The sequence below is a fragment of the Bactrocera latifrons genome, unplaced genomic scaffold (genome assembly GCF_001853355.1).
Source record: "Bactrocera latifrons isolate USDA-ARS-PBARC rearing strain unplaced genomic scaffold, ASM185335v1 scaffold_319, whole genome shotgun sequence".
Taxonomy (NCBI): domain Eukaryota; kingdom Metazoa; phylum Arthropoda; class Insecta; order Diptera; family Tephritidae; genus Bactrocera; species Bactrocera latifrons.
The window spans coordinates 253404-267401 of record NW_017536841.1 but is presented as its reverse complement, the minus strand read 5'-3'; the positions used below and the strand labels follow the sequence as shown (position 1 = coordinate 267401).

At 34.6% G+C, this 13998-nt stretch overlaps 1 protein-coding gene across 6 annotated transcripts in view; it reads right to left on the bottom strand.

The window, feature by feature from the left end:
- LOC108970967 (putative uncharacterized protein DDB_G0282133) overlaps positions 1 to 13998 on the bottom strand; it is a 33488-nt gene that overhangs the window by 18496 nt on the left and 994 nt on the right. For 2 of the 6 annotated variants that reach the window (XM_018936710.1, XM_018936716.1), the window contains exons 1-3: positions 11188 to 11284; positions 2554 to 2853; positions 1683 to 2439 (exon numbers count right to left, since the gene is read on the bottom strand). In XM_018936710.1, coding sequence (XP_018792255.1) covers positions 1683 to 2439; positions 2554 to 2844 — 1048 coding nt within the window. In that variant the 5' untranslated portion in view covers positions 2845 to 2853; positions 11188 to 11284. Of the gene's footprint in view, positions 1 to 1682; positions 2440 to 2553; positions 2854 to 3064; positions 3190 to 11187; positions 11285 to 13998 lie in introns of those variants that run through there. The other 4 variants (XM_018936712.1, XM_018936714.1, XM_018936715.1 and 1 more) reach the window with 3 other exon arrangements.

Below are 13998 nucleotides of genomic sequence, written 5' to 3'. Positions count from 1 at the left end.
ATATACGACGACATTGACATAGTTCAGCGAAGTAAAAGACAGCGGCTACGCTGGCTAGGTAATGTTGTCCGGATGGACGAAAACGCTCCAGCTCTGAAAGTATTCGACGCAGTACCCGCCCCGGGAAGCAGAGGAAGATGAAGACCTCCACTCCGTTGGAAGGACCAAGTGGAGAAGGACCTGGTTTCACTTGGAATATCTAATTGGCGCCACGTAGCGAAAAGAAGAAACGACTGGCGCGCTGTTTTTAACTCGGCTATAATCGCGTAAGCGGTATCTACGCCAATCAAGAAGAAGAAGAATATTTCAGAGGTTATGAAACGGACATATTTTACTTAATTTATGCCTGAAGCAAATAATTCATATAGTAAATTTTTTTATTACTATGGATGATTATGTCTATCAAATATTAAATGGAGAAAATGAGCTAAAATAATGGAGATTGGTTGGGAAATTAACTAAATAACTATAATTACCTATTATTGTAGCTATTATCAGATGACGTTTATTGGTTTATTTCAAAAAATATTAATAGAATTAGATAGAATCCAAGAGATTATTTTTTTCCTTTTATATTTATATATTTATTACAACTGTCTTGCTTCCCCAAAACAAACTCGACTCGACGTCGCATTACACTGGCCACTGCAAGCTGAAGAAACGTTTACACAACATGGGCCTAGCTTCTTGCGTAAATTGGCAGTTCTGCGACAGGGAGCCTGAAACACAAGAACACCCGCTAATGGACTGTCCAGCAGTCTGCAGACGGAGGCTTAAGACCCTTAGATCCATGTTTCCAAATAGGAATCAAAACGCTTCGTTAAGGTCGCGCTGCATTCCTCGTGTAAAAATCTATTAATGGCAGCTGTATGATATAGTGGTTTGATCTGAACAATATGTTCCGAAATTGTACCGTTACCTTGGTTAATTATCTATGCCCAGTTTATATGAGAACTATAAGCTATACTCCCCCGATTTGAAAAATTATTTCGGACATTGTGGTGTTACTTTGCACAACAATATTTAACTCTATATCTATCTATTGGATTCGGTTAATTTGTAAGCCAGTATACAGTTTTCGAAATCAACTTGAAATCATTCGAGCTCCGTTATCGGTTAAGAGGTTTGAAATCTATCTTTTTGTACGTACATAGTATAATGTTTTCTAGGGCAGTTTTTATAATATTGGTTGGCACAAAAACAGAAATTATTCCAAACCAGATAATGTGACAACGCAATGTTAAAAGGACATGTGAAAAAAAGTACAAATTTACAATATATATTAGGGTGTTTTTTCTGTTTGAACTATTATTTTTTTCAACCCCGTCACGAAATTTTCTTGAAAATACAAAAACATGCGAATTTTATGGAAAAATCAGGTTTAGAGCCCGGTACTACCTCACCGGTGTAAGTTACGACTTTGTTGCACCGAGCACTATTGTAGAAGGAAAAATTCTGAGAAATGTGCGTCTAAAGTCAAAGTGATGACATAAAATACCTCTGATGAAAAAAAATATCTAAAGATAAAAAATCACAATTGTAGTGTATTTTCTACGGAAAATTTTTACACGCCTTGGTCCACTTCGTAATGCTAATATTAAGCGCTAAAATTTTCAGGGAATTTTTTTAGAGTATTTCCAAGAAAATTTCGTCCCGGGATATATTATGTTTTATTAACTTACCTGTATATATATGATGGTTATGACAATAATTCGTTACTTTACGAGGACTGTACAAAACTTTTTTTTGTAAACCGTTTTCCCCTTGAAAGGTGTTTCGTCTGATTCCATAATAGAGATCATAATCATGGATTTCTGAGAGCCCAAATGTATTAAACTTCTTAACAGCACTTATAACACTATCTTGATCTGACGGTATTGCCTTAAAATACATAGAATGATCTTGATAAAATGGACAAATGTCTCTTTTTGCTCTCTCCGGGGGATGTGAAGTTTGTGGTAATAACAAAGCATTTGAAGACGTATTTGACTCAAAATTTTCAGCATTATTAAAAGCGAAATTGCATATCAGGTTGCTTGGCTCGTCATACACATTTTCTACTTTATTACTTAGAATGGAATCACTTGAGTATATTGGTTTCTTTATGAGGTAAACTTCTTTGTGCGACTTCGTAAAATATTGGGGTGAGTCTTCTACGTCGGAGTTTTTACAAAAAATTCTGTCCCCGTTAATACTATTTTCATTATGTTCAGAATCTTTTGAATGTTCTAAAGAAGAGTGTGAAGAAGATAATCGTCGTAGTTTTTGCATAATGCATCGGCCAATTGTTATATTTGGTGAGTCCTGAAACTCTAGTGGAGGATCTATTGGTGCTAAAGGTCCTTTTTTTAATGTATTAAAATTTTCGGCACTCATGCCAGCCTCTGAACAATTATCTAGAGAATCAAACTGAGAGACTTCACCATCACTTTCCACAATCTGAAAGAGCAATTAAAATAAGTATGGTAAAAATTAATCATTAAAATAAATACAAATTATATATAATATATACATATATGGATAGGAAAACGTGTACTTTCAAATAAAACGTACATCAATGTCATGTTTACATAATCCCATTCTATATGAGTCTCCACTAGATATTGAACTGTTAGTCGTAAGTGGCACACCAGAATCATCACTTAAAGATGTTTGAGCATTTAGTTCAACGCTATTCACGCTTACCATGTCGATGTGAGGTGGAGGTAAAACCCCTACGTAATCAGTGCAGCTTGATTGACACATCTGTAAAATCGTGGATACAGCAGAACTGTTATTGGATGCTGATGTTGCCATATTGTGATTGGAATCCTCATCTCTAATTGCTGTATCCATTTCCAACATGTTTTGTCACTAAAAAGCACGTAAATATACCTATTATAGAATGTATGCTACTAAAATGAACATTAGAGTAAAATAAAAATAAGTCGTCATATGAACTGGTAACCGTTACTATGATTTATAAAAAAAGAGTTTCTTCAAGCACGTAGTTTTGAAATTAAAGTTATTTTCTGAAATTGGATACTAGAAAAAGTTCAAATTAAATTTTTTACCAAATTCTTACCATGATTAAGGATGACATTATTTTGTCGCAGGTCAATCAGGCAAAGATCCTTACGTTTACAAAGAATAGGTTTTCGTTATAAATAAACAGTTAAGGGAAACACGCAAAATCACTTAAATGAAAATCTGGATCCAAATCGTTTACGTATCGCAAATATCGAAAACGAAGAATAAGTTTAATAATCATTGAGAGAAATGCAATAACAAGAATAAAACAAATTACAAAATACATACAAAAGATTCCATACAAGAAATTAATTTTGATCGATCAGTTTGTATATCAGCTATATGCCATAATGGTAAGTTCTGAACAATTTCTTCGGAGATTACACGATGCTTTGGCAATTAATCTATGCTCAATTACGTGAAGATATCTTTTCAAATGAAAAAGTTTTCCATTCAATCATCGAATTCCGGTAGCTACACTTGTGGAAAAAATAATAAATAATAATAATAAGTTTTTACTTAATAACTTTGTTTTAGTTTTATCTTTGTTTTACTTTATTAAACTGATTTTATTTTTTTCACAAAAGATAGCATTGGTCAAAATATTTTTTTTCTAAATAAAACCAAAAATTGTGTATCCTCCGTGGTTTTTCATACATTTTTAATATTATTCGGAATGGATTGAATTCATTTTTGGCAGGTTTTCAATATGGGATCATCCCAAAGTTCATTTGCTTTCCGTCATAGTTGCTCCTTATTTTGAAATGAAAAGTCTACAAATCCCTTCTTAAGGTCACTCCACAAGTTCTCAATCGGGTTGGGACCACTCAGATACCAACCTCGATGTTTGTTTCGAGAATGTTAGCTTGTTGAAAACACCATCTCAGTGATATTTTTTCTTCAGGATATGGTTTTGCAAAATATCTGTGTACTCAAAGGTGATAATTGTGTTCTTTATCAAAACAAACATCAACGATTTGCCAAAACGCATACCATTATCATCCATAAAAATATGTTTGAAATATTTAAATTATAACAGACAATAAATAAATTTGCGAGGTAAGTTATATCGAAAATGGATAAAACGAACCCCGAAGCTAGTCGGAGCACATATTGGAACTGATGGAAATCCCATTCCGATTCCATATTTCTTCACAAAAAATAAATTCCTATTATTCTTCTTTTGACAAATAACTGAAAATTCAAAATAAAAATAAGCTGTTACTTACGCACTGCTTAAGTCTTAAATATGAACTATTAAAGAATATTTTTGTTTTATGCTAAGCACAACTTAAGTATGGACTGTAAAACCGGGCATAATTGTATTTATTGACAAAATGATAACTTGTCACTCAAATGCCAAATTAACATAAAATAATGAAACTCGTTGATGCTGATTCGCTTTCTACTCATTCGCCTTCAGCAAAAAAATGTAAACGAATAAAAAAGTTACCACAACATTTGTCAAACTACTACAAAGCTACTAGCCAAACTCTTATTATTTTGTCAATAAGTGCATATGCTTTAGTGATCCGATATCAGCCGTTCTAACAAATTATCAGCTTCTATGAAAAACATTCATATGTGCAAACTTTCAGAGCGAAATCACAAAAACTGATGAACTATTTCGAATATACATATGTATACAGACGGAAGGCCGGACAGGCAGATAGATATGGTTCAATCAACTCAACGCGTCATGTCGATCATTCATACTATATATAAATTTAATAAGTTCTCACACTATTCCTTCTTGGAGTTATATATTTCGAAGCAAACTTGTCCAGGATATAAAATAGTTAACTAAAGAGGATAAACAGCCAAATTATGAAGTTAAAGTCCTTATTGCGTTTTTAAATCCAATTGCATTTTTTTTTGAAGTTTTCTAATGCGTTATTATTGAAAGCAACTCAACCCGTCAAAAAAATATGTTGAAATGTTGTCAATCTTTAACGTTTTCGTAATATTACATTTTTCAACGCTGTGAACATTATAAAAATTGTACTGCCACCAAGCATTTGTAGTCAAACATTGCAGCGTTTGTTTAGGAAAAATGTTATTAGAAAATTAATAAAATGGGTAAAAAAATAACTAAAAAATTTTTAATATTTTAATCAGCTATAATATTTTACAAAAAAATATTGTTGAACCCGTTGAAGTTAAAATCATTTAAAATGAATTATTCATAGCCGACGGCAGCAAGGAAACGAGACAGTTTGTGCATTCTGAACATTTCGGCACTTCGGTGATAATTGTTTGTCGCGAGTAAGTGATTTTGATTGGTAGAAATTATTTAAAGAGGTTCTGATCCATGCATACGCCCCATCAACAAACAATATTGGTCGTATACGCGAAACTATTCGTAAAAAGGCCTAAGAGGATTACTTTGAGGGGGACGAAATATATTTTGAACAAAGTCTTACTATTTTTTTCGTCGTTTTTAACTTTAAAAACTCCGGCAGCAAAGTTGATTGATGTGATAATTCATAAAGAATGACTTCGTTCATGTTTGATGAAGCAGTGGGAAGATTATAGTTTTCAGTGCACTCATCTTCACTTTCACTTGAAGCAGTTTCTTGGGAGATGTGTTTTAAATCCTCTACCACGATTTCAAAAATAGTTTCATGGGAATCACCTGTTTATGTATATCTGTCGATTTTTCCATATTTTCCACAACTATGAGCGATACTAATTCATTTTGTTCATAATAGTTGTGATTTATCAAACTTCCATAATTCAGATTTTCTTGCGGTGGACATTCCAGTAAATCGTGGCAAGGAAATCCAGCATGTTGAAAGCATTTTCTTATCACAAGAGGGTCTAATTCGTCCCAGGAAGAAACGAACCATCGAATATCATGCAAAACAGAAATTCTTTTCGACAATTCACTTACATTGTTACATTCGTTAAGGTGTGTTATCAGAGAAAGCGTCATTTTTGATCTATATTTTGTTTTTACTTTTGAATAATTCCTTGGTCGAGAGGTTGTATTTCTGCCGTTGGGTTTGGTGACAGAAATTTTACAAACACATTCGAATATTCATTTATTAAACTGTGGCTTGTAGCGTTGCCAATGAACAAAATAATTTTTGTATTTTGCTTCTTCATATGGTCATTGATAGAACTAAGCCAATGTTGGAAAATTACACTTATCATCCAAACCTTTTTATTGTGAACCCATGCACAATAAAATTTTGAGTGTCGATTTTATTTCGGTGAAAAGCTTGCGGCTTCGCAGCGTTACCTATAACCAACTGTATTAACTTTTCTCCTGTACTGCTGCAGCAAAACAATACGCTCAGTTTTTCTTTTGCCAGTTTACCTCCTTTACGAACTGCGCCTTTTGCAACGAGACTTCGAGTAGGTAATTGACGATAAAACACAAAACAATCCAGTTTCATCCGCATTAAACTGATGTTCAGGTAAATTATTTTTTAAAAGTGTTGGTAGTTTTTCTTTCCAATCTGAGACAGCTTTAAGATCTTCATTCGCTCCTTCACCACTTAAAACTTTAAATTGAATGTTATGTTCCAAGCGGAAAGATTCTAACCACCCATTGCTTGCTCTAAAGTTATCTATTTGTAACTCAGAAGCCAATAGCTTAGCCTTTTCTTGAATTATTGGACCACTCATCGGAATATTTTTAGACCTGCATTTTTCAAAAAACCTCATTTATTTTTTCAAAATCAGTTATAGTGTTTTTCTTTTGCGTTCCCAATCGGGGTTGCTTTCTAATTATTTAATAATATGTTCCTTTTTATTATTAATATTAGCGATTGTTGATTTGGAAACTCCATTATTTTCTGCAATTTCCTTGTATATAGGCTTTTATTAGCCGGTTCATTCAATATCTCACTTTCGATTTTCAGAGATAACTCCACTGGGTGTTTTCTTTTTGACATGATTGCAACAACTGATCAAATATGCATAATTGTGTCATAGCTAATCCATGAAATTTGATGCATACATAATTTTGCAAAAATACAAATATGTACATTTGTGTGTAATATACATAGGTTTAGTACATAAGTAAATAGCATATTTATATGCATACATATTAAATGTATTGTCCAAGGTATAAAGGGCTTTTAATGCTTGCTATTTAAACATTGAGACAAATTTTGTCCAACTTCCAAGATAGACAGTGTTCAAATTAAGCATGATTATTATGTACTATATTATTTTGATACCGAACTTTTTTCAGCTGTAATTGATGGGACCCAGCTGCTTTCTTAACTTTAAGTTTTTAAATTTCACTTTTAAGTTCCCAAATGGTGATTGCTGGGATTGTCGCATGATCCTGTTAAGTACTACTGGGGAACGTGATTTCACTATTCTCATTTGAACAAAAGACTATGTGTTCTACAAATGTATTAGCACTACAATCACTTCTAGCCTATATATTGGAAGAAACTTTTAATGGCGCAAAGTGGCTTGTTGGACGTTTGAGATACATACTTTGTACTTTTCCTGAGTGAGAAATCATCTTTTTTGTCAGTGGATGTTCTTCTTAATTGGAGTAGACACCGCTTACGCGATTATAGCAGAGTTAACCACAGCGCGCCAGTCGTTTCTTCTTTTCGCTACGTGGCGCCAATTGGATATTCCAAGTGAAGCCAGGTCCTTCTCCACTTGGTCCTTCCAAGGGAGTGGAGATCTTCCTCTTCCGCCGCTTCCCTCGGCGGATGCTGCGTCGAATACTTTCAGAGCTAGAGTGTTTTCAACCATTCGGTCAACATTACCTAGCCAGCGTAGCCGTTGTTTTTTATTCGATGAACTATGTCAATGTCGTCATATATCTTATATAGCATTAAATCTTTCGCAGAACTTTTCTCTCGAAAACTCGCAACGTCGCCTCATCAGTAGTTGTCATCGTCCAGGCCTCTGCACCATATAGTAGGACGGGAATTATGAGTGACTTATAGAGTTTGGTTTTTGTTCATCGAGAGAGGACTTGGCTTCTCAATTGCCTACTCAGTCCGAAGTAGCACCTGTTGGCAAGAGTTATCCTGCGTTGGATTTCCAGGCTGACATTGTTGGTGGTGTTTGCGCTGGTTCCAAGATAGATGAAGTTATCTACGACTTCAAAGTTATGACTGTTAACAGTGACGTGAAAGCCAAGTCGCCAGTGCAATATCATACAAAAGAGCAAGGCAGGTCCTTTTCGTGCTGTCGAAAGCGGCTTTGAAATCGACGAAGAGGTTGTGTGTGTCGATTCTACTTTCACGGGTTTTTTTCCAAGATTTGGCGCATGGTGAATATCTGGTCGGTTGTTGATTTGCCAGGTCCAAAGCCACACTGATAAGGTCCAATCAGTTTGTTGACGGTGGGCTTTAATCTTTCACACAATACGCTCGATAGAACCTTATATGCGATATTGAGGAGGCTTATCCCACGATAGTTGGCGCAGATTGTGAGGTCTCCTTTTTTGAGGATTGGGCATAGCACACTTAAATTCCAACCGTTGGGTATGCTTTCGTCCGACCATATTTTACAAAGAAGCTGATGCATGCTCCCTATCAATTCTTCCCCGCCGTGTTTGAATAGCTCGGCCGGCAATCCATCGGCCCCCGCCGCTATTTGTTCTTCAGGCGGGTAATTGCTATTCTAATTTCTTAATGGTCGTCCAATGGAACGTCTGCACCATCGTCACCGATTGGGGAATGGGGTTCGCCTTCTTTTGGCGTTGTACGTTCTTTGCCATTCAGCATCCTGGAGAAATGTTCCCTCCATAATTTAAGTATGCTCTGGGCATTGGCGACTAGATCACCTTTGGAGGTTCTACAAGAGTATACTCCGGTCTTCTCTTCCGGCGGCTTACAGAAGCCGAATTTTTTCGTAGAATTTTCGAGTATTACCCCTGTCGACCAGCTTATCAAGCTGTTCATACTCACGCATTCCGGGCTCTTTCTTTTTCTTTCTGAAAATGCGTCTCGCTTCCCTCTTCAACTCTCGGTATATGTCCCTTCTCGCACATGCTGTAGTCGATCGGAAGATTTTGAGGTAGGCAGTCTGTTTTCTCTCCGCTGCGACACGACACTCCTCGTCGTACCAGGTGCTCTTTTGCATTTTGCGAAAACCAATGGTTTCAGTTGCAGCTGTACGTAAGGAGTTTGAAATGCCGTCCCACAGTTCCCTTTTACCGAGTTGTTGACGAGTGCTCTCAGAGAGCAGAAGTGCAAGCCGAGTAGAAAACCGTTCGGCTGTCTGCTGTTATTGTCAGTGGATAGTTGAGAATATTAAATATTTATTAATTGACCGTTTCTTAATATGAGCGATTTCTCATTTTAATTAAGCTATTGGTTTTTAAGGTTGGTTTTGTCGAGTGGTGAGCGTGCTTGTTGCCATTTCCGCCGTAACTTTTTTTTCTTAATTTGGAGGATTTTTATTTCTTCAGGGTAAGTCCGTTTTTTTGTTGCATAGCTCCAATCTAAAAACTCATTTAATAACTGTTTCACTTAGTGTTAAATATAATGGGGAGTGATCAGAACTTAAATCTAACCGACATTCTATTTCGATGAAATTTCGAGATATATTCTGGTTATAAAGAAGTCTATCTGGAATTTTGTTGGTATTCGTTGGTCAGTATTTTATATTGCAGGCGGTCAATATATTGCAGTAATTGAAAAGGGTTGGTTCATTGCTTTTAATGTAATAATTGTGGTTTGAATATTGTGCATGCTGATTTTTCTATCCTCATAATGTTTAATGCTGTTTTTAACAGCGGTGCCTCCCTCACACAATTACCAGAGTGGATTATGTGATAGATATCGAGAGCTTCATTCATGCCTTGGGTTTTGTTTTATTTTTATTTTTTATTTTTTTTCAAGATTATCTAAACGGTTGCAGAGATCACCACGTTGAATTGCTTTTCATTACTTCAGAAAAAGTGAGCTTACTCATCTGTACCCGATTCTGCTTGTGGATAATACTTTTATTACTAATGGGTGAATTATTTGATGTTCTTTGCAAATTTATGGAAACTTTTTATTTCTTCAAAGCTGCGTTACGAATGCTTTGAAGCTCCTTGGCAACAATGTATCCTCTGTAGTTTGACCGATGGCTTTCGCCACCGTTACAGCATTTTGGTTTTTCTGAGTTTAGTTTTTGGCACTCGATGATTTTGTGCTTACCGCATTTAACGCACTTTGACATTTTGCCGCAGTAGTTTTTGGTGTGTTCAAATGCTTGGCAGTTTTTACATTGTGGCATAAATTTAGAATTAGTAATAAACTCAATGAGCATAACGGTGTAAAGAATGTGTTTGTTCTCGTGTTTTCCACTTGACTTTATTTACAAGTTTCATAAACTTTGTTCTTTTAAATCAGCGATAATATCACTAATTCTACACGAATGATGGAGATTTTTAATCATAACCTTTAATTAGGCGCGTTAGTTTGTCTTTAAAGGAATACCATGATGCTCCCGATGCAGACAATATTTTTGTCACCGATCTATAATAACGCTTACCTTATCAATGCCATTATTTATTAGTTTTAATACAAATGAACTTTGGATATTATCTTTAATTAGGTTATTTAGTTGCTTATAATTAGAGATATTTGAAATCATAATAGTCGTGTGGTTTTCACCGTATAACCGATGATAAAGTATTTTTTTTATAATCACTTCTGGTGAAGCTTCGGATTTACGCATTGAATTAGGCCTCTTGTTTTTTTTTTTTTAATCCAGTATGTTTCCAGAGCCAGTTCTCTTCGTCGGTTTATTATTGTGATTAACTATAATTAGGCACGAGTGGGCGATTATTTTGTTCTTTAAGCTTTAAATTTTCACTTTTTAATTTTCTTTCAATTTTTTATTTAACTCATCTCTTTCGGAACTATAATTTTCAGTTGGTTTGTTTGTATTTCCTGACGCCCTCAGGGTCGCGGTACGAAGYGTATATTTTATATGATTATTGTATAGGGGCTTATTTGTAGGCGATGGTGACATAATTAGTTAAAATAAACATGTAGCAACTACAGATGAAACGTTTATCAAATTGGTGTATACTTTTAGGCTAGATTAGTACAGGTAAAAAAGCTTAACTACAAAGAACGAAAATATAATTTAGTTCTTGTATTGGATAACAACAAAGCGTATATTAGTAATGACTTTTCCAGATTCTTTTTTGCTGGTCAAACTCCAATAAGAAAAAATGATAATATGTTGACTTACATTTACTGAGAAACTTAAAGCCTTTCCACTCAATTATCTCACAGCAAAGCAATAAAGCACATTGGCCTTGACGGAAAAACATTTGTACATCAAGAGAAAAACCAAGAAGTCAATCCAAAATATACCAAAACAACCGTAAATCACGGTGGAGGAAATTTAAAAGTTCCGGACTTGCACTTGGAATCCTACTAAAGAAAGAAGAGAGTATGGATAAATTTGCATATGTTAATATACTAAGAAATACAATGTAGACCTATGTTATCTTATGCCAGCAGATTGGATCTTTATGCACGATAACGATCTCTAGCATATTGTAAAGGTAATTAAAAAACTTGGTTACGCAAGGAAAAGTTCCGCTTATTGATTGGCCAGCACAGAATCCAGATCTAAACCCGATCGAAAACCTGAGGAATGAACTCAAAGGAAAAAGTGAGCAAAGAAAATTTACAAATTGCACGTTATTAAGTATTCAGGGGTGTTGTGGAACCCAAGACAGAATTGCTTAACGGTCAGATTTGCAAACCAATTCTGATTTTTATTGGTGTCACGGAATCTGTTTGCATTCTCGTCTTTTCGAACATACGCAAAACCAATATTCGAATCAGCTATTTACTAATGTGACAAAACTTGTAAATAAATACATTTGGAAGCAATTCCAATAAAGTTTTAAATGACTTCCGATTTAAAGGAAGATTTTAAGAGATAACATTAATGGAAAGAATTTATCTGTTATTATATGCATACATACTTATGTGCACCGAACAAAAGTAGGGTCTTAATAGATTAGTAGTTGTCTAAAATTCACAATTATTGACAAATCCTCAAATTAATGATATTTTTTTAACTTTTTATTGTTATTAACAAGCAAATAATTTGTTTTCCTTTAATTAATTTCACGAATAGCATATTTAATAATTTTAATAAAAGGAAAACATTCAAACGACGCAATTACTTTCTTCTGAAATTCATCTGTCAATATGGCGAAGCAAAATGTAAAATTAATTTACACCATACGAAATTTTTTCAAGCCTACCGAGAAAAAGGTTACCGATTGGCAAACAGCCTTCAATACAAAACAAATAAGTATAAACTAATAGGTGAAGTGTTAATAGATATAAAGGAAAAATATAACTATAAAATTCATCATAAATCAGAAGAACGCGCACTTTAAAAAGTTAAAGTTTTGAACTTTAGCAAAAACTGTAAATGTAAAGAAAGTTCAAAAATTCAACTATTTATAAAGTGCGTGTTTCTCCGATTTATAATGAAGGCTATACTGATTACACGGGTAAACAAAAATCTACTTGTTTTTTGTGACATGAACAGAACAGTGTTTATGTGCAAAAATTTCCACAAACGCAGAAAATAGCTACAGATTTCTTCTATCATCTAAAATAGTTTTGCTATGAGGGTTTTTGTTAAAAAAAAACAATGGATTTATTACTGTTATATTATTTTATTAAACAAATAATATCTTAATATGTTATTGTCGATGTTTGTCGATGATATTTTATTTTTGGAGTATCCCTTAAAAATGCCCAGCAGTAATCGGCAAGCAAACTGGCACTCCTCTTGCCTTGATGGAACTGCCCCTAAATTTTCTGGGAAAAACCCAGTTGGGAGTCCAGAAAGTGATTTTAAGGGACATGTAGCAACCCATTTTTTATAGGCAGTAAGTAGTTCATTCACAAGGTTTGTAATCGCTAGCTTTCACATTTCCGAAAAAAAATTAACAACGCTTTTAAAAGCACTCCAGGCTCGTATTTCAGTTTCATTGAGCATTTCCTCAAACGTTTTATCTTTCATTAGTTCTCTTATTTGCGAAGCCAAAAATATGCCCTCCTTAATTTTTCACTGACTCTTCGAAATTTTTGTTTCAGATACAGGATCCCTCTTCCATTTCTGTCCTATGCTTTATAAAAATTCTTCATTATACCCAATTTAATATGAAAAGGTAGTAGTAATACCTTTTTGGGATCAACCAGAGGTTCAATGGTAGTGCTTTATGTCCCAGAGTGTGCCTGTCGTAATGCCCACTGCTCGGAGTGGTCATGTGAATTTATTGAGTCAGGCGAATGCGGTGGTTGCGGCACGATTTTAGTTGAAAATGTAACAAAATAATCACGAATAACCAATGCAGAATGGGATGGTACATTATCGCACTTCTTTGTTCAATAAATTCAGACGTAGAAGAAATCAAAGAATTGCCTTTTAGAGCATCACAATACGACCCGTATCTCAAATACTAATGAATATTTTGACGTGAAATTTAGCATACATAACACTCCGACAAAACACAACACCGAAAAATCAAAATACCTACAATCCAAAATGCCGACATGTGAAAAATATTTAATCTTGTCAGCACCTATTTCTATCGAAACGCAGAAAAGAGAACTTTACTGACAAGGGTTTTATGTGCTGGTTCGGGTTACATATGCAACAGGACCGATTTTAACTGAGACCGATATGGTAACCCTAGTCCTGACCGTATTCGTGGCCGAAGGCCGCAGGGCCTCGAACGAACAACACCAACTTTTCTTGATTTGTCGGTATTGTAATTTGTCCCTGTTTTGATTTGTCGGTATTTTGATTTGTTAGTGTTTTGATTTGTTGGTGTTTGGGTTGTGTTTAGTATCGCGCCGGTTAATTTTGGCTCACCGTACCTAAATGAGAGAACCAAATGGAAAATTTTAAACACGCATGTATGCTTAAATTATCGAACTTTGTTTTAAATAATATTTTATAAAAATCGGTTCACAAATTTTTCCACAAATTCACTTTAAAAAATGCTATTTTTTGCAAAATTCT